At 36.5% G+C, this 20,028-nt stretch overlaps 1 protein-coding gene across 1 annotated transcript in view; it reads left to right on the forward strand.

Moving 5' to 3' along the window:
- The window catches only part of stk39 (serine threonine kinase 39), a 114,713-nt gene that overhangs the window by 47,090 nt on the left and 47,595 nt on the right, over positions 1 to 20,028 (forward strand). Inside the window, exons 11-14 of the mRNA XM_079822557.1 lie at positions 3,831 to 3,953; positions 12,402 to 12,431; positions 16,355 to 16,411; positions 19,831 to 19,892. Coding sequence (XP_079678683.1) covers positions 3,831 to 3,953; positions 12,402 to 12,431; positions 16,355 to 16,411; positions 19,831 to 19,892 — 272 coding nt within the window. The remainder of the gene's footprint in view (positions 1 to 3,830; positions 3,954 to 12,401; positions 12,432 to 16,354; positions 16,412 to 19,830; positions 19,893 to 20,028) is intronic.

Raw genomic sequence — 20,028 nt, forward strand, 5'->3', positions numbered from 1 at the left:
GTCTTGAAGTGGAAGCTGAGTAAATCTCCTGGAAGACGATGTGTCTTTGTGTTGTGTCAGGACGGGGCGGCCGGATGTACTGTAGCTATATGTAGTGGGTTGAGCTTGATTTCTCGATCAGGCCAATATGATTTTGTCAATAACTTGAGAAAGTGTCATCGATCATTCTGTCTGATATCCGCAGTCTGGTGCATCATATTTCACAGACGTCCAGAGGATTTAAGGTCTTCTGTGCCTTTTTGATAGAGTTATCGCTGGTTCTGGGATTAAAGGGATTGAACTAGCTATAACTCTTCTAGTCTTGCGGTGGTTCCAGACTTTGAACCTCCCACTTAGACCAGAAGAGACAGTCTGACAGGCATGAAAAGCGTTCAGCTACAGTCTTTGATTTGATGTGCTATTTAGGGGAAGGTAGAAATAATAATAGGGGTCGGTGATATACAGGTTACAACAATAGTGGTATACTGGTATACATTTGTCAACTTTGAGTAGGCTATGTAAAAAAAAAAAGAAAGGAAAAGATATGCCTATGTTTTCTGCAACACATAAATAAAACCTTTATTATTTTTCATTATAAAGGATATATTGTGAACATAAATAATACTTAATAATGAATATATGTATATTCTTATATACTTTTAAGAATATATTAGTGCTGTCAAGTCGATTACCACATCTAAAATAAGTTTTGTTTATTATATATATATATATATATTATAAAAATATATATATAAATAATAATAATAATAATAATAATAAATATACACATTTTACAAACAAACTTTTACATAAAGGTACTTTTAACATAAGTTTTTGTTTATATAAGATATGAGTGTGTGTTTATATTAGGGCTGTCAAAAGATTAATTGCGATTAATCGCATCCAAAATAAAAGTTTGTGTTTACATAATATATGTGTGTGTACTGTTAATTATTATTTCTATATAAATACACACACATTCATGTATATATTTAAGAAATATTTGCATGTATATACTGTATATACATTTATATAATCTATAATATATATAAATATAAATGTTTTATATATAAAAATAATATATTTTTCTTCAATATATACATGCTTGTGTGTGTATTTATATATAAATAATGATTAACAGAGTACACACACATATATTATGTAAACACAAACATTTATTTTGGATGCGATTAATCGCGGTTAATCTTTTGACAGCCCTAGTTTATATTATTATATTTGTATATTTATATAAATATATGCACACAGTATTATATAAACAATGTTTTATGTTAGATGTGATTAATCACGAGTAATCGATTTGACAGCACTAGTATATATATATATATATATATATATATATATATATATATATATATATATATATATATATAAGCATATATTTTTAAGCATATATTTTTAATTATTCATTAAGGAAATTAAAAAATAATAATAAAGTAAGCAAATCAAAGTTGCCATTACTTTGAAAATTGTCAGAGGAACCATTATTATTTTCAATATATATTTTTAAGAATTTATTTTGTATATCTCCCATCCCTATACAATAATAACATTTGTTTGTATAACTAATTCATTTGGCAAACTTATTGACTAGTTCTTCCTCAAAAGCATTAATTTTATCAACCTGATACCTTGTTAATATAACGTTTCCTGGCGGAAGGATAGCAAAACCTGTGTACACTTATTCTCGGAAATTGTGTATAGCCAGCCGATCAGATTAGGGCTTGCCAGACTGGGAAAAGGCTATGACAGGAATTTAGGGATCTTGTTGAGCAAAATTGCTTCTTTTCAGGAGTTGGGCTGATCGCCTGGTTCGCCCTACATCGATGGATGTCGAGATCTTGTGGGCCAAATTAAACCTTTAGCATGTTTTGAAAGATGTGTCTTGCATAAGAGAACAGATAGTGGGATGTTTCAGTGCTGGTTATAGACACCGAGCAGGCCTCAAAAAATCTGGCCTTTTTGTTCAAGTTAGGGCCGGGAGAAGAATTAAAGCTCACTTCACTGACCCAGAGAAATAAGCCCTGTAAGCTCAACACAGACTATCTGACAAACTCAACCCCTGCTGATATCGAGGCGTGACGCTGTAGAGCACAACCGTAGGGTTCTGAAAGTACAAATGCCATTCATTTACTCCATAGACAAATTGATTTTTAACAATCATTTGTAAACATACCAAGTTGGACCTAGCATGAGCTCTGAAGTTGCTAAACAATGATATGCTTCTGTCAGAACAAGTCAGTGTGCTTTTAGAGAACGATAGATAGAATGATGGATAGATCGATGGATGGATAGTCATTAATCATATTTTTGTATTATTTAAATAATAATTAAAATAACAATATTAATTGTTGTGGGGGGGTGGGATGGGGGTGTATATATACAGTGGCATGAAAAAGTATGTGAACCGCTTGCAGAATCTGTGAAAATGGGAATAATTTTAACTAAATAAGAGGGATCATACAAAATGCATGTTATTTTTTTATTTAGTACTGTCCTGAATAAGATGTTTTACATCAAAAATGTTTACGTATAGTCCACAAGACAAAAAAACATAGCTGAATTTATTAAAATAACCCTGATAAAAAGTTTATGAACCATTGATTCTCAGTGCTGCGTGTCGTTCCCTGGATGATCCACGGCTGTTTTTTTGTTTTGTGATGGTTGTTCACGAGTCCCTTGTTTGTCCTGAGCAGTTAAACTGCCCAATGTTCTTCAGAAAAATCCTCCAGGTCCTGCACATTTTTCAGTTTTCCAGCCTCTTTTTCATATTTGAACCCTCTCCAGCAATGACTGTATGATTTTAAGATCCATCTTTTCACACTGAGGACAATTGAGGGACTCAAACACAACTACTAAAAAAGGTTCAAACATTCACTGATGCTCCAGAAGGAAACACAATGCATTAAGAGCCGGGGGGTGAAAACTTTTGAACAGGATGATGTCCAAATTTTTCTTATTTTGTTTAAATATATATATTTTTTTCATTTAGTACTGCCCTTCAGAAGCAACAGAAGATACTTGCATGTTTCCCGGAAGACAAATTAAGTACAATTTACCTTGATCTTCAAATTCAATAGGTTTTCACCCCCCGGCTCTTAATGCATTGTGTTTCCTTCTGGAGCATCAGTGAATGTTTCAACCTTTTTTAGTAGTTGTGTTTGAGTCCCTCAATTGTCCTCAGTGTGAAAAGATGGATCTTAAAATCATACAGTCTTTGCTGGAGAGGGTTCAAATATGAAAAAGAGGCTGGAAAACTGAAGAATGTGCAGGACCTGGAGGATTTTTCTGAAGAACATTGGACAGTTTAACTGCTCAGGACAAACAAGGGACTCGTGAACAACCATCACAAAACACAGCCGTGGATCATCCAGGGAACGACACACAGCACTGAGAATCAATGGCTCATAAACTTTTTATCAGGGTTATTTTAATAAATTGAGCTTTTTTTTGTCTTGTGCACTATATGTAAACATTTTTGATGTAAAACATCTTATTCAGGATAGTACTAAATAAAAAATAACATGCATTTTGTATGATCCCTCTTATTTAGTTCAAATGATTCCCATTTTCACAGATTCTGCAAGCGGTTCACATACTTTTTCATGCCACTGTATATATAATAACTTTATTTCATATTTTTTGCTTCAAATCAAAGGTTGTAAAGTGCTTCATCTCAGAGCTGGTTGGTTTGGATCAAGAACTCTTTTAAAAAATGCTTATGGAGAAATGAATGAGAGAAATACTTTCAGCACCATGTCTTTTGGAAAGGTGTGCGGTGAATGGCTACGCATTATTGTGAGTTTGACGGCGTGTCCCGTTCACACCCGCAGGTCAGAAGGGTTCCGGGGTCGAGTGGTCACCTGCACAAAACCGAGGATGGAGACTGGGAATGGAGCGATGACGAAATGGACGAGAGAAGTGAAGAGGGGAAGGCTGCCGTCAATCACGGAAGGGTAAGCGTGGCCTAGTAGGATGCTAAATATTCATTCTTCATGGGATTTATATACAGTACATATATATTAGGGATGTAACAGTACACAGAAGTCACGGTTCGGTATGTACCTCGGTTCGATACAAGTTCGGCGCATTTACATGTCCACCCCACCCCAGATTCCCGATTGCTTAAAATAAAAAATAAGGATTTGTTACTCTAATTAAAGATGAACCATTGTTGTGCGGTAAAATGCAGTCATTTTCTTTGTGCGTGAGTTCATTAACATGCAATGACAATGGCGGATACACAAAGTTCAATATTATGCGTTTTCAAGAAATCAGGGAAAGATGAGCGAGAAGAAAAAGAGCCTTCACCTTTCCACACAGAAACAGTGAGTGGCACCTGAGGACACGCATCACTGGACTGAGACTTCCACAACACGAATCAGCACAATGCCAATGAATTTGTGTCATTATAACAGCAGAAACAAATTAAAATACTAAGATAAGAGTAAGAAATCATTCGAAACTGTAAAGCAGTCCCTCCAGAAAAACGCGATTATATTATTATAATCAGCCAAAGTCCACATATTTATGCGGGAGCCGCATTTTTTCAGATACGCCGCACTTTCGCAGCGTAAATTGCCTATTTCCGCGTGCAAAATATGCGTGACTAGCATGATTTCATAATCCCCGCCATTTCGTTGCAAAAAAGTCATATATATTAGTAGAAAGTTGAAAAATATTCGTTTACTTCACACAAGAGCCGCCATTTCCCCCTATTGCCATGGGAACGTTTTAAAGTGACGTAATTACCCGACGTGAACGTCATCGAAAAGCTGCAAACCCCGTGGTGAAACCATAGATATCGGTGAAACCATGATGAAGCACGCAAATTCCCATTTGCCAACAAAAATAAAAGCAAAGGACCGCGCAAAGCAGTTTCCCGGTGTGTTGACCGATTTAAAAAAACAGCATCATGAAGCTTCAAAGCGTTATGAATCAGTGAGTCAATTCAGACGTTCGGATCGCCAAAGTCATGTATTTCAGCAGTTTGACACGCGATCCGAATCATGAATCAACTCGCTGATTCATAACGCTTCGAAGCTTCATGATGTGGAAATCATGATGTGGTCATCACTATATAAATCGTTATTTAGGTTTTAGCACAAAAACTATTCTCGTCGCTTCATAAAGTTATTGTAGAACAGCTGTAGTGAGATGGACTTTGTAACGACGTCTTTAGTACCTTTATGGGTCTTGAGAGTGCACAGTGCAGTGCACAGGGCCTTTATTACACTAAAATATCTTCATTTGTGTTCCGACATGAGGGGAAGTCATTAATGACAGACTTTTCATTTTTTGGTGAACTAACCCTTTAAGAGATTGCACTTTGTGCATTGGAAGCACTCAAATGTCTGTTTTGTACAGGGAGTGCAGAATTATTAGGCACGTTGATTTTCTGATCATATTTTTTTTCCAGGCACATTTGACCAATTCCAAACCACAGTAATCCTAATAACAACTATTGATTTAGTATTTAATAATGTATAAGTGATATATAATTGTTCATGAAGGCTGGAAATGAAAATCACCTTATATTCAGGTGTGCAGAATTATTAGGCATGTTTTCTTTTACAGATAAATTGAGCCAAAAAAGAGATTTAACTCAGACTGAAAAGTCAAAAAGTATTAAATGCCCATGAGAAGGATGCAATACTAATGCAATACTAGACATTGCAGTTAAGGCGTGACCATTGGACAGTGAAATGCTCGTTGGGTCAGCAGGATCTGACAAAAACATGTGGCGGAGAAAAGACGCCTGTTAACTGCAAAAGAATTAAGAATTAAGGTGAAGAATTAAGGGTGAAACCATCAGGAACCCTTTAGTCTCCAGCGCCACCATTTTCCAAAGCTGCAACCTACCTGGAGTCTCCAGAAGTGCAAGGTGTCAGGATCTCAGAGACTTCAGTTAGGTAAACAATCCTAAAAAATTACCCCCACTAAATAAGAATCACAAGCTGAAGTGTTGTAAAATACATGAAGAAGGTTTTTTTATAGGCTTTATGGACAGATAGGTTGAGAGTGACTCTTGAAGGACCAGCACCACATCCTCTAGTACCACTGTTTGAAGAATTCATCTTCCAGAATCTGGCAGTACGTTTTGGGAGTTCATTTTTAGTCCATCTCTGCAAAACGGACTTCAGGATGGATTAAAATGAACTCCCAAAACGTACTGCCAGATTCTGGAAGATGAATTCTTCAAACAGTGGTACTAGAGGATGTGGTGCTGGTCTTTCAAGAGTCACTCTCAACCTATAAAACCTATAAAGCCTATAAAAAAGCAGGCTTCATGTATTTTACAACACTTCAGCTTATGATTCTTATCTAGTGGGGGTCATTTTTTAGGATTCTTTACCTAACTGAAGTCTCTGAGATCCTGACACCTTGCACTTCTGGAGACTCCAGGTAGGTTGCAGCTTTGGAAAATGGTGGCGCTGGAGACTAAAGGGTTCCTGATGGTTTCACCCTTAATTCTTCACCTTAATTCTTAATTCTTTTGCAGTTAACAGGTGTCTTTTCTCCGCCACATGTTTTTGTCTGACCCTGCTGACCCAACGAGCATTTCACTGTCCAATGGTCATGCCTTAACTGCAATGTCTAGTATTGCATTAGTATTGCATCCTTCTCATGGGCATTTAATACTTTTTGACTTTTCAGTCTGAGTTAAATCTCTTTTTTGGCTCAATTTATCTGTAAAAGAAAACATGCCTAATAATTCTGCACACCTGAATATAAGGTGTTTTTCATTTCCAGCCTTCATGAACAATTATATATCACTTATACATTATTAAATACTAAATCAATAGTAGTTATTAGGATTACTGTAGTTTGGAATTGGTCAAATGTGCCTGGAAAAAAAATATGATCAGAAAATCAACGTGCCTAATAATTCTGCACTCCCTGTATAGCTACCTCTGTAAAACAGGAAGTTATTTATTCATTTTTTCAGAAGTTGTAGCATATTCCTTTTGTAAAGCTACAGAACTTGTTTGACTCAATGTTTTGTAAATTTGAGCCATGTGTTTATTGAGGTCTTCAATAAAACAAGATGAGAACTTAAATATTCCCAGCACTTTGTCATGTAGTGCTTTTTTTTCTCTTTTTCATGATCATCAAACTGCAGTTTTTGTAAATTCCCGCAATTTTATCGCATAAAATTGCATAAATATCCCGCATTTTCCATCGCATTTTTTAAGAAAACGTGCCGCATAATCAAGGATTTTTGCCCGCAACGATCACAAAAAAAGGCAGCATTTTTCTGGAAGGACTGGTAAAGGGTCTGTGTACACTCACAATAAAAACAAAGTATTGTAAAATAAAGCAAGCAAACATTCCTGCCATCCCAGTTAATTCCCAAAAATTAATCGAAGCTCAGCTTATAGGCTACTAGCAAGCTCTTGCGTGCCATTGAACTCTTGTTTTGAGTTGGTGTATGGATCATCTCTTAATCTTCTGGGTAGGGTTGCACCAGTCGTTCGTAAGTTCTTTCTTAAATTGGAACGTAAAGTCCACACTAGAGGCTTAATAACAACTAGATAGTTTGTAACTAACTCTGTACTTTTTTCGGTTGCACCATTTGTTCTTAAGGCAGAACGTAACTAATAGGTCGTAAGCTCTCCGTAAAGTAATGCGTAGTCGCAAATGACGTTTACCCTCAATGATCCAATAGCAGCCTTCAAATACGTGAGCAGAAGTTGTGTTGAAATACCGTGAATTTCAGTGTATCCTTCATTATTATAACTTCTTTTGCCTCACATAATCAACGGTGAAAATAAGTTTCCATTAAATACGATACTTAATCATGAATAGCAAGTGCTTTTATATATAAATAACATTCAGAAGCATTCAGTATATGAATCGACATTAATAAGGATCAATAAATAAATACTGAAACAAAAAACCCAAAATAAATAATTTTTAATGTTTATGACTGTTTTTATTTGACATCATGACATGCACAACATGGACAGATGCACGCATGTTGAACACACGTGTTGAAGAGCTGCAAATAAAGTAATCTATTCACATAATGTTTTCTCTCTTGAAATGCAAGCGAGTGGAAATGTCAGCATTATCATACATGTGTAAAGAATTGAAGTCTGTCATGTAAAACTAGAGCTTATGCAGTTCAGTCAGTCTGCTTTATTATTCCAACCATTACTCCTGGGGCCTGTACCATGATGGTAGTTTAACAAACTCAGGGTTACAGGATTAGTTTCGAGTTGACAAAACCAAACCAATCTATTCAGGCTTTGTTGGTCCCATGATGCTGATCATCAACTTTCTCTGTCAACTCAGGCTTTAATCCTGAGTTTAGGAGTTTAGCTGTGACATCAGCAGTGAACAGCCAATCACACGCTGTGGATCAGTGAAACTGAGATTCACTTCTGGCGAGAGAAGCAGCAAGATTCATTTCTCTCTTCTGTAGAATATTACATGATTGAAAAATATTAAGAATTTAAACAAATTTACACAGAAGAAAAGAGCTTTCGAGGACAACTTTAAGAAAAATCTTATACGTCAATGCAAGTAAAAGTTATGAAGTTAGTTTAGTTGATATATAGAGAGAATTGAACATTTATGATCACATGTAATTTTTTATAGATTTAGTTATTGAATTTAAAGCTTATTTGTATGACCTTTTATATAGGCTATTTATTTTAATATTAACAAAATGCATATGAATGATTGATTTACTAAAATTATACATGTGTAATTGATTAAGGGTATAATAATTACATAAATTATTTTTAAATAATTCAAAATTATTATTATTATAAATAAGCATTGTTAAAAGCCAGAGGTTTAAGTCTATTTTTGGTCTTAAGCCATTTGCTATGTAGTGACCTTAAATTTGGAGTAGAAAAAGGGGGAGTGACTTTATTGCATCAGAGGTGTGTCACTTTGCTCACAGCTGATTGGTCCAATTTCAGTTTGAGATCTCTTATCCAGAACATAACCTGCCCTGGAGCAGGTTAGCTGTGGAGCGTTAGTTACTATGGAGATGAACACAGCTAAAAGCCAAACCACTTTAATGGTACCTTAAACCCAGGATTGGCACAAACTAAGCTTAAACATATCTGGCTAGCCAGCTAAACCGGCTTCATGGTATAGGCCCCTGATCGGAGGCTTCCGTTAATATTTAGTTTATACGTAGAGTTACACTTCACTAAGTTTAATGGTGCAACTGAAAAATATTTAGTAGTGCGTAAGTTGTAACTTAGTGCCCATTTACGTCAAAACTAGGCTAAGTTGTAACTTATGCACAACTGGTGTCGCAGTTAGCAAACAGCGCTGCATTACCAAGCGCCCCCCCCCCCCCCCTTTCTTGATTGGAGTGTGGATCGCATGTGACTGACTGTATTCGTTTTCTGACTGTATGAACCGAATCGTGACATCTGTACACTTTCAGAAAAAAAGGTACAAAAGCTGTCACTGGGGCGGTACCTTTTCAAAAGGTTAACTTTTGTACCTAAAGGGTGCATATTGGTACCTTAAAGTGTACATACTAGTTCCTAAAGTGTACATACATTAGTACCTGAAGTGTACATACATTAGTACCTGAAGTGTACATATTAGTGCCTAAAGTGTACACACTAGTGCCTAAAGTGTACACACTAGTACCTGAAGTGTACACACTAGTACCTGAAGTGTACACACTAGTGCCTAAAGTGTACATATTAGTACCTGAAGTGTACACATTAGTACCTGAAGTGTACACATTAGTAGTGTACACATTAGTGCCTGAAGTGTACACATTAGTGCCTGAAGTTTACACATTAGTGCCTGAAGTGTACACATTAGTGCCTGAAGTGTACACATTAGTGCCTGAAGTGTACACATTAGTGCCTGAAGTGTACACATTAGTGCTTGAAGTGTACACATTAGTGCCTGAAGTTTACACACATTAGTGCCTGAAGTGCACACATTAGTGCCTGAAGTTTACACATTAGTGCCTGAAGTGTACACACATTAGTACCTGAAGTGTACATACATTAGTACCTGAAGTGTACATACATTAGTATCTGAAGTGTACACATTAGTACCTGAAGTGTACACATTAGTGCCTGAAGTGTACACATTAGTACCTGAAGTGTACATACATTAGTACCTGAAGTGTACACATTAGTACCTGAAGTGTACATACATAAGTACCTGAAGTGTACATACATTAGTAACTGAAGTGTACATGCATTAGTACCCGAAGTGTACATACATTAGTACCCGAAGTGTACATACATTAGTACCTGAAGTGTACATACATTAGAACCTGAAGTGTAAATACATTAGAGTACCTGAAGTGTACACATTAGTACCTGAAGTGTACATACATTAGTACCTGAAGTGTGCATACATTAGTGCCTGAAGTGTACACATTAGTGCCTGAAGTGTACACATTAGTGCCTGAAGTGTACACATTAGTGCCTGAAGTGTACATATTAGTACCTTAAGTGTACATACATTAGTACCTGAAGTGTACATACATTAGTACCTGAAGTGTACATATTAGTGCCTGGTGTACATATTAGTATCTGAAGTGTACACACATTAGTACCTGAAGTGTACATATTCGTACCTGAAGTGTGAAGTGTACATACATTAGTACCTGAAGTGTACATACATTAGTACCTGAAGTGTACATACATAAGTAGCTGAAGTGTACATACATTAGTACCTGAAGTGTACATACATTAGTACTTGAAGTGTACACATCAGCCTAAAGTGTACATATCAGTGTACATATCACTGATATGTACACTTTAGGCACTGATATGTACACTTTAGGCACTGATATGTACAGTTTAGGCACTGATTTGTACACTGATATGTACACTTCAGGCACTGATATGTACACTTTAGGCACTGATATGTACACTTCAGGCACTGATATGTACACTTTAGGCACTGATATGTACAGTTTAGGCACTGATTTGTACACTTCAGGCACTGATATGTACACTTCAGGCACTGATATGTACACTTTAGGCACTGATATGTACAGTTTAGGCACTGATTTGTACACTTCAGGCACTGATATGTACACTTCAGGCACTGATATGTACACTTCAGGCACTGATATGTACACTTTAGGCACTGATATGTACAGTTTAGGCACTGATTTGTACACTGATATGTACACTTCAGGCACTGATATGTACACTTCAGGCACTGATATGTACACTTTAGGCACTGATATGTACAGTTTAGGCACTGATTTGTACACTGATATGTACACTTCAGGCACTGATATGTACACTTTAGGCACTGATATGTACACTTCAGGCACTGATATGTACACTTCAGGCACTGATATGTACACTTTAGTCACTGATATGTACACTGATATGTACACTTTAGGCACTGCCTGAAGTGTACATATCAGTGCCTAAAGTGTACATATCAGTGCCTGAAGTGTACATATCAGTGTACAAATCAGTGCCTAAAGTGTACATATCAGTGCCTAAAGTGTACATATCAGTGCCTAAAGTGTACATATCCGTGCCTGAAGTGTACATATCAGTGTACATATCAGTGTACATATCAGTGCCTAAAGTGTACATATCAGTGCCTGAAGTGTACATATCAGTGTACAAATCAGTGCCTAAACTGTACATATCAGTGCCTAAAGTGTACATATCAGTGCCTGAAGTGTACATATCAGTGCCTAAATGGAACAAAAGTGTTCCTTTTGAAAAAGTACTGTCCCAGTGACAGCTTTTGTACCTTTTTTTCTGAGAGTGTTCGGGACAAATACATGTATTGTTACACCCTACACATTTCAGTGAATCAAAAACCTGACACGCTTACTGAATGATCCGATAGCAGTGGTTAGCAAGATAATGAATAAGACTTTCTCAGGGTTTCTCACCCAAATCTATCATCTGTCTAAAGATGTGTTGTATTCAGTAAAAAAAAAAAAGCAAAACAGAGCCATTTTCATGAGTGGTATTAGAGATTTGGACCTCATTGTTTAAATAAAGCCTCTATTATGTATTTACAATTAACCCACATATGAAATTTGAACGAATGCACTTCCTCTGATGTAGAGCCAAGCATTTCACCTCAAGCCTTCTTAATATTTTATCATAAACGCTCGGCATGTACCATACAGGTGACACACACCATTTGATCAAAGCCGAAGGCCTTTTTCTCTCATAAATGTGGAATATATAATGCTAAAACGTCTTCGCCAGGAAGGAACAATCAGAGCCCCCGAAGCGAAGCGTCCGCAAATCAGCGGCTGCTAATGAAGCTGGAGACGTTGTTCTTGTGTTTATTGTTTATTATGGAATGCAAATGAGCAAGTGCTGATTGCGCTCCCACACAAATAGCTACATCTGTCTGTCGTACTTTGTGCGAGAGCGAGAGCCTAATTGAATCCTGTCTCGTTATTGCTTTTGCAGTCGCGCAGGGTCAAAGAAGAAAACCAGCAGGTAAGTTACAGTTATTCTTTTTTTACCTCTTGAAATGGCTGTTTTTTTTTTGTATTAGTTGTGTGGGGTAATGCATCGCTGCTTTGAGTGTGAAATCAAAACTGACCCTGTTTACATCTGTAATGCATGTTACTGGCTTTATTGTGAATGTGAATGATTCATCAGCACAAGAAAAGAAATCTGTAGGATTTCATCAAAACTCACAGTACAGGCTGTTTGTTTATGTAGCCAAATAGGGATTTAATCATTGTTTATGTTGTTGTATGTAATGCCGTTGCCTTTCTAAAATCCTACCAATGCACTATTGTTTTTATAAGCACAATGAAACCGGTGGAAAAAGGCTCTTTGACATTGTTTATAGAACAGAATTTCATAAGGAGTTTGGGATGGGCTCTTTCAATCTGAGGTAGTAAGCAACCTCCTAGTAACTAACCACTCAGGGGTGTGTTTCCCCAAAGCAATGTTAACCAATGTTCCATCATTATCAGCATAATTTAATGAATCAGTTTTTCCTGAAACCATAGTTGCAACGAACATTCGCAAAAAGCATCACAAAGTTGAGTGGTTGGAACGACAGCTCTTGACTGTGGGTAAAAGCATAGTTTCTTGTTTGCATGACTTAATAAATCCATATCTTGAGCAAAATAAGCATGCTGACATTCAGTATATACTATGGGCCAGATTTGCTAACAGCTTGCGTCTGCGCAAACCCTCTTTTGCCGTTAAAGGGATAGTTCACCCAAAAATGAAAATTCTGTCATTTTAGTCATGCTCGAGTTGTTCCAAACCTGTATGAATTTCTTTCTTGTATATTAAAGTGTTAGTTAGCCCATGATTTACCCACCCTCAAGACATCCTAGGTGTATATGACATTCTTCTTTCAGGCGAATAAAATTGGAGTTATATTAAAGTCCTGGCTCTTCCAAGCTTTATAATGGCAGTAATTGTTGCTCTGTTTTTGAAGTCCAGGGTTAATAAAGGTTCATTTGAAGGGGGTTAATAAATGCCTTCTGAAGCGTTTGTGTAAGAAAAATATCCATATTTAAAACTTTATAAAGTAAAGTTCCGGCCGATCGCCTTCTGTGGAAAAGTGTTGAAAGTGCCTCTCGCAGTTCAAAAGTTCATTTTAAACTGCGAGAGGCACTTTCAACACTTTTTCCATAAATTGAATACAGAAGGCAATCGGCCGAAACTTTAAATATGGATATTTTTCTTACGCAAATGCATCGATTCGCTTCAGAAGGCCTTTATTTACACCCCAGGACTTCAAAAACAGAGCAACAATTACTGCCATTATAAATCTTGGAAGGAGATTTATACACCTATCCTAGGATGACTTGAGGGTGAGTAAATCATTGGCTAATTAAAATTTTTGGGTGTACTAACCTTTTAAGATATTAAGCTATTTGGAAGAATTTTTGTACCCAAGCAGACTGCATCTAAGTGCAAATGGCAATAGATCCAATTTACTCTATGTTAAAATAGCACTATTTTCTCTGAAATAAGTGTAAATAGTAGTTAGATATTAGTTAGGTAGTTAGTACTCAATATTTAAGTGCATTATATAACCGTATATAATAATAATATATTGAATGTAAATTATTATATTTATTAAATAAAGGCCGCCTTATTGGTACAATAAATCCCTCCCCACCCTAACCCTACCCGATAAACACTTTATTATTAAATAACCAATTGGCACTTTAATTCCACTTTTCACATATTTTCTTCATATTTAATGAAAATAAATGCCTTTCCACTCTGGTATGCGATGGGAAAAGAGAGACAAACGAGTTCGGCAAAAGGCAGATTCGAACTCGGTAGGGATATCACATGTGCCAGTACTTCGGTACCAAGTCGGTTCTGAAATTTTGAAAATGCGACGATACCAGCATTTCTGTAGTACCGAGAATATTCGGTACCCACTAATATACAGCTGCTTCCGTGTTTATCCAAGCGCAGGGCTCCAGACTGTAGCTGAACATATACTAGTGTCTGTCAATATTAAACCGCAAAATACTATTTAAATATTAATCCTGCATGTTCTGCGTCTTTGCGTGAATGAATGGCACAGACACGCGGTTTCATTTGCAGCACGCACGCACACGTGAAACTCTCTTTTTAGCCTCTGCCGTGTCACTATATGAGGACATGAACGCATGAACAGCCGCCAGAGCCGCCCTGAGAGTCACTTCATCAGCATTTTACCATTTCATTTGAGAAAACTATCATAAATAGGGTTGGGTACCGAAACCCGGTGCCAGATACCGACACGCTCGGTGCTCGTCTCATATCGCAACTATTCAGTGTTTTCAACCACATAATACTTATTTAAGTTAACTTTCATGTATTTCGTGAGACGAGGATGAATTTATGTGATGTCAATCCGACAGATCCGATTCTCTGAGGTGCAAACTAACATGGCGCCGCCCATCGTGCAGTATAGATCAACTAACACACATTCACTCACACATATTTGAAAATCAGAATATCAGATAGTTCATGACATACTTAGCACGTTTGTCAATATTTTGAATAAAAAAGAAAAAAAGGAATAAAACCGATACAGCTGAGCTGTCATACAGCGCTGTTGTGGCAGCTGTGTCATGTGAGAAGCATGACGCATCGCCATGGAAACAATAAAGCGATGCGTTCTTAAATATTCAGCCAGAGAATATGGTCATATTTCAAAATAAAGCTGAACCTTTAAGCTGGTTTGTTGCAAAACAAGAATACCGACTACTTTGCTGTTATTAGTACTGTAGCTGTTATTTAGTGTTATATTAGGCCTATTGTAATTGGGTTTGGTGGCTTAGGTTTTACTGTGAATTTAAGTAAATTGTGTTTTGTATCTATTTATATTTATATATGCAAGTATACTTTAAACTTTTAATAAATTGTTCTGTTTAAATATTTTTTTTTAATATATTTTCTTTTCAATAAAAAGCCATTCTTTAATGTCATCCACCGTTGTTTTGTGGCTCTCTTTTTATTTTTAAAAGTATCGGTTTGGCACCAGTACCGTTTTAAAAGTATCGGTTTGGCACCGGTATCGTAGAAAAAATCCCAAAGGAGACCCAACCCTAATCATAAACACACAGACACTCAATATTCAACAAGGACACATCAATTTGATCAAAAGTGACAGTAAAGACAATTGTAATGTTACAAAAGATTTAATATTTCAAATAAATTCTGTTCTTTTGAACTTTGTTTAACAAAGTATCGGTTTCCATAAAAATATTCAGCAGCACAACTGTTTTCAACATTGATGATAATAAGAAATGTTGCTGGAAATTCAACATTTCCATCACATGAATAAATTACAATTTAAAATATACTCAAAAAGAAAGAGTTATTTTCAATTGTAATATTTCATTTTGATCAAATAAATGCAGCCTTGAGCAAGAGATACTTCAAAAACATAAAAGAAATCTCTTAATTTGCCCTACAGCTAAAATCTTAGAAAACTGTAAAGGCTGTAAATGTGAGCTCACAGAGACATGGGGCTTGACTGATTATGTTTGGCTGTGAATAGATTTAATGAACGACTAAAGTATCGTTTGATCATTTAATTAAGAGTATCGAGGGTATTGCACGATTTGCCTAATAAACTACGTATTAAATCATTAACAAGTGTGGCCTATTCAACCGTATTGGACAAATAGCAATTAAGCAGCACAAACACAGAACTACTGTCCTACTGTCTGTGTGTGCGTAGCGATCTTCCACTCTTATATATTTTCTCCCACTGGATCACCAAATGTCAGGACTTTTAGTTCAGCCTTTGAGGTTGCAGAAAACCCATTTCCCCAGCTGCTGAAAGAACTGTCCTTGGAGGGAATGAAAAGAAACAGTGAGGGGCGGAGAGATGTCTTTCTGTACCTTCCTTCACTTATAAGCACTCCATTTTGCCTCTGCAGGGAGAAGTGAATGCTAACAGTCTCCCGCTAGAGGACCTGTCCATTCAGCATCCCCAGGTGAGAGCCCGTCGGCGTTGACAGTGTTGCTGTGATTTGTCTTGATTCGGTGGCCCTGATGCCTCTTGCTGCGATGCAGCTGGTCTCTGGGCTGGCTGGACACGACCCTGGGGGCCGACTGGCCTTGAGGGAGCCTATTAAACGTAATTTCTCAAATAAAAAGAGAGCGAGAGTGGAGGTCGTCTGCAGCAGCATGTGCAGGGTTTCTTTTCCAAACCTAGGAAGCCGCCTGTGGAGGGAGAATTGTAAGGCTTCATAGCTGCACTGCGGACACAAAGACTGTTTGCAATGGTAGCTTATTTAAAGTCTACAGCCGCATTGCATGCATCCTTTGTGAAGAAGGCAATTCTATGATGCATTCAGTGTAGTAATAATGGTAACACTTTACAATAAAGTTCATTAGTTAACATTAGTTACCTACATTAGTTTACATGAACTAATAATGAACTGCTCTTATAAAGCATTTATTTATCTTTTTTATTGTTAATTTCAACCTTTACTAATGCATTATTTAAATCTTGTGAACCCTGTGAACTAACATGAACAAACCATGAACAGCTGTATTTTTATTAATTAATGTTGACAAAAAAAAAACTAATGCTGAACAGAGGTGTTGCTCATGGTTAGTTCATGTTAAAGGGTTAGTTCACCCAAAAATGAAAATTCTGTCATTAATTACTTGCCCTCATGTCGTTGGACACCCGTAAGACCTCCGTTCATCTTCGGAACAGAAATGAAGATATTTTAGTCTCCATAAAAGGCCTCCATTGGCACAATGGCACTTTACACTCTCAAGACCCTTAAAAGGTACTAAAGACGTCGTTACAAAGTCCATCTCACTACAGTGGTTCTAAAATAACTTTATGAATCGGCGAGAATAGTTTTTGTGTGCAAAAAAACCCTAAATAACGACTTGCATAGTGATGACGATTTCAAAACAAGGCATCATGAAGCGTTATGAATCAGCGAGTCGAATCAGCGGTTTGAATCGCCAAATTTCAGCAGTTTGGCGGTTTGACACGCGATCCGAATCATGATTCGGCTCACTGATTCATAACTCTTCGAAGCTTCATGATGCCTTGTTTTGAAATCGTCATCACTATGTAAGTTGTTATTTAGGGTTTTTTTGCGCACAAAAACTATTCTCGCCGATTCATAAAGTTATTTTAGAACCACTGTAGTGAGATGGACTTTGTAACGACGTCTTTAGTACCTTTTAAGGGTCTTGAGAGTGAACCGTGCATTGTGCCAATGGAGGCCTTTCAGAGCCATCAGATTTCAACTAAAATATCTTCATTTCTGTTCCGAAGATGAACGGAGGTCTTACGGGTGTCGAACGACATGAGGGTGAGTAATTAATGACAGAATTTTCATTTTTGGGTGAACTAACCCTTTAATTAATGCATTAACTAATGTTAACTAATACAACCTTATTGTAAAGTGTTACCGTAATAAGTAACTACATGTACTTACTATCGGGTTAGGGTTTGTTTTAGGGTTAGTTGCTTGCAATTATGCCTAATTTATAGTTATTACTATAGTAAAGTCATGTAACGTGTAATGCATTAAAATAAAGTGTTACCGTAATTTTAGTGCTTCAACATTTAAGTTTAGTTAATAATAACCCTGATGCATTGTGATAGAAATGTTAAAAAAAGTAATAGAAATGTCGATCAGCATCAATAGAAAATGGTTCAGTTTAATTAAAATATTAACATTTTTGTTTTGGCTTGTTGCTGGAATTAAAATGTATACTATTTTGTTTGAGTAAATGAAAAATAAAACACTAAAAACCAATCATTTGAAATGCTACAAGTGAGTAGAGGATGAAAATGTTTAATTTGCTTCAAATTAGTGTATTTTTATACTTGTACAGTATTTATTGAAATTTTGAATTAGCTTTTATTTTTGTGTTTTCCATTTTTATTTCAGTTTAATTCTTAGTAATTTCCTTTTGTTGTTTTTATTCATTTTCCCCTAAATATTTGTATTAGCTTTTATTGTTATATTTTCAGTTTGTTTTTATGAACACCCCCCCCCCCCCAAAAAAAAGTTTTACTTTTAGTCATTTATAGTACTCCAGCTTCGATTACATTTAATTTGATTTATTTCATTTATATCATTTTAATTTAATTTTCATTTAGTATTTCATCTAATTTTTTTCAACATTAATTAACAAAAAAGTTTTTAAATCATTTTATTTTACTTTAATAGTCAGTAATAACAGACTTTTTGTCACAATTCACCAGTGAGAGTGCCCCTGATTACCACCAGAGGGCGCTTCACCCAGGACTGTCATTCCATCAAACACTACATTTCCCATAATCCTTTGCCCAGACTCATCATCACTTATTTTTTACACCTGTCTCTCATTTTCCTCATTACCTCTGTCTATATCTCGCCTTTTCACCCTGTCATTCACTGCGAATTCTTGTTTGTTGTATACTGCATTTCTGAGCAGTTTTCCCGGGTTTCTTGTCTCTTGGTTTTGGATATCTTGCCCGTTCCGTTGATTACCCTTTTGCCTGTCTCTCCTGTCTTGTTTGCCTGTTTGGACTGCTTGCATGTGTGTGACCTGTTGCCAGTTTTTGACTACGATTGTAGATTATCCTTTAATAAAGCTGCGTTTGGATTCTCAGCCTTTGTCTCTCAGAGCAGTCCGTCACAGACAAACAAGACAGGAGAGACTGGCAAAAGGGTAATCCATGGATCGGGCAAGAAATCCAAAACCAAGAGACAAGAAATCAAGGAAAACGCTCAGAAATGCAGTATACAACAAACAAGACTTCGCAATGAATGACAGGGTGAAGAGTCTAGATAAATAAACAGAGGTAATGAGGAAAATGAGAGACAGGTGTAAACAATAAGTGATGATAAGTCCAGGCAACAATAAGTGATGATAAGTCCAGGCAAAGGTTTATGGGAAATGTAGTCTTTGATGGAATGACAGGCGGTGATTACCTCTGGTGGTAATCAGGGGCACTCTCACTGGTGAATTGTGACACTTTTAGTGAGTATGAGATGATTTCAAAGGTAACATAAATGTAAAAATTGAGGCATGCTCAATAAAATATTGGCTAATATAAAAATGAATCATCAATTTGTTTATTAAAATAAATTAAAAGATTCTTAATAATGGCTAATAACAGTATGGTATTCCCAATTTAAGACTGTTTTACCCAATATTTGTGTGAGTTTGACACAGTTAGCTTCTGTAAATATTTTTCTGTCTCAGTTCTATAATAATATGGGTTGACTAGAGTAATTTTATTGCTTCACATCTCCAATATAACCCTGATTTCCTCAAGACCTGTGTGTAATCACCAGCATGTGTGGTGTAAATATCTTTTAACCTCAACAACCACAACTCTTTTGGCATTAGAAAATAACTTACCATAATGCTTTGTTTTTCTGCTCAGGTTCAACCGCTGGAGAAAGCCTCGAGCACTCAGGGAGCGGTCAACATGGTCCTGAGGTTAAGGTGAGCGAGCTCATTGCTGTTTCTCTTTTTTTCTCTGCCCTCCTTCGTGCTACTTTTATCTCCAAAGAGCGGCTAGTCGTCTGTATAAAGTGCATCTCTTTTTAAATGATCTTTCACTCATCGCTCACCTCGTGTT

The sequence above is a fragment of the Gobio gobio genome (assembly GCF_949357685.1).
Source record: "Gobio gobio genome assembly, chromosome: 7".
Taxonomy (NCBI): domain Eukaryota; kingdom Metazoa; phylum Chordata; class Actinopteri; order Cypriniformes; family Gobionidae; genus Gobio; species Gobio gobio.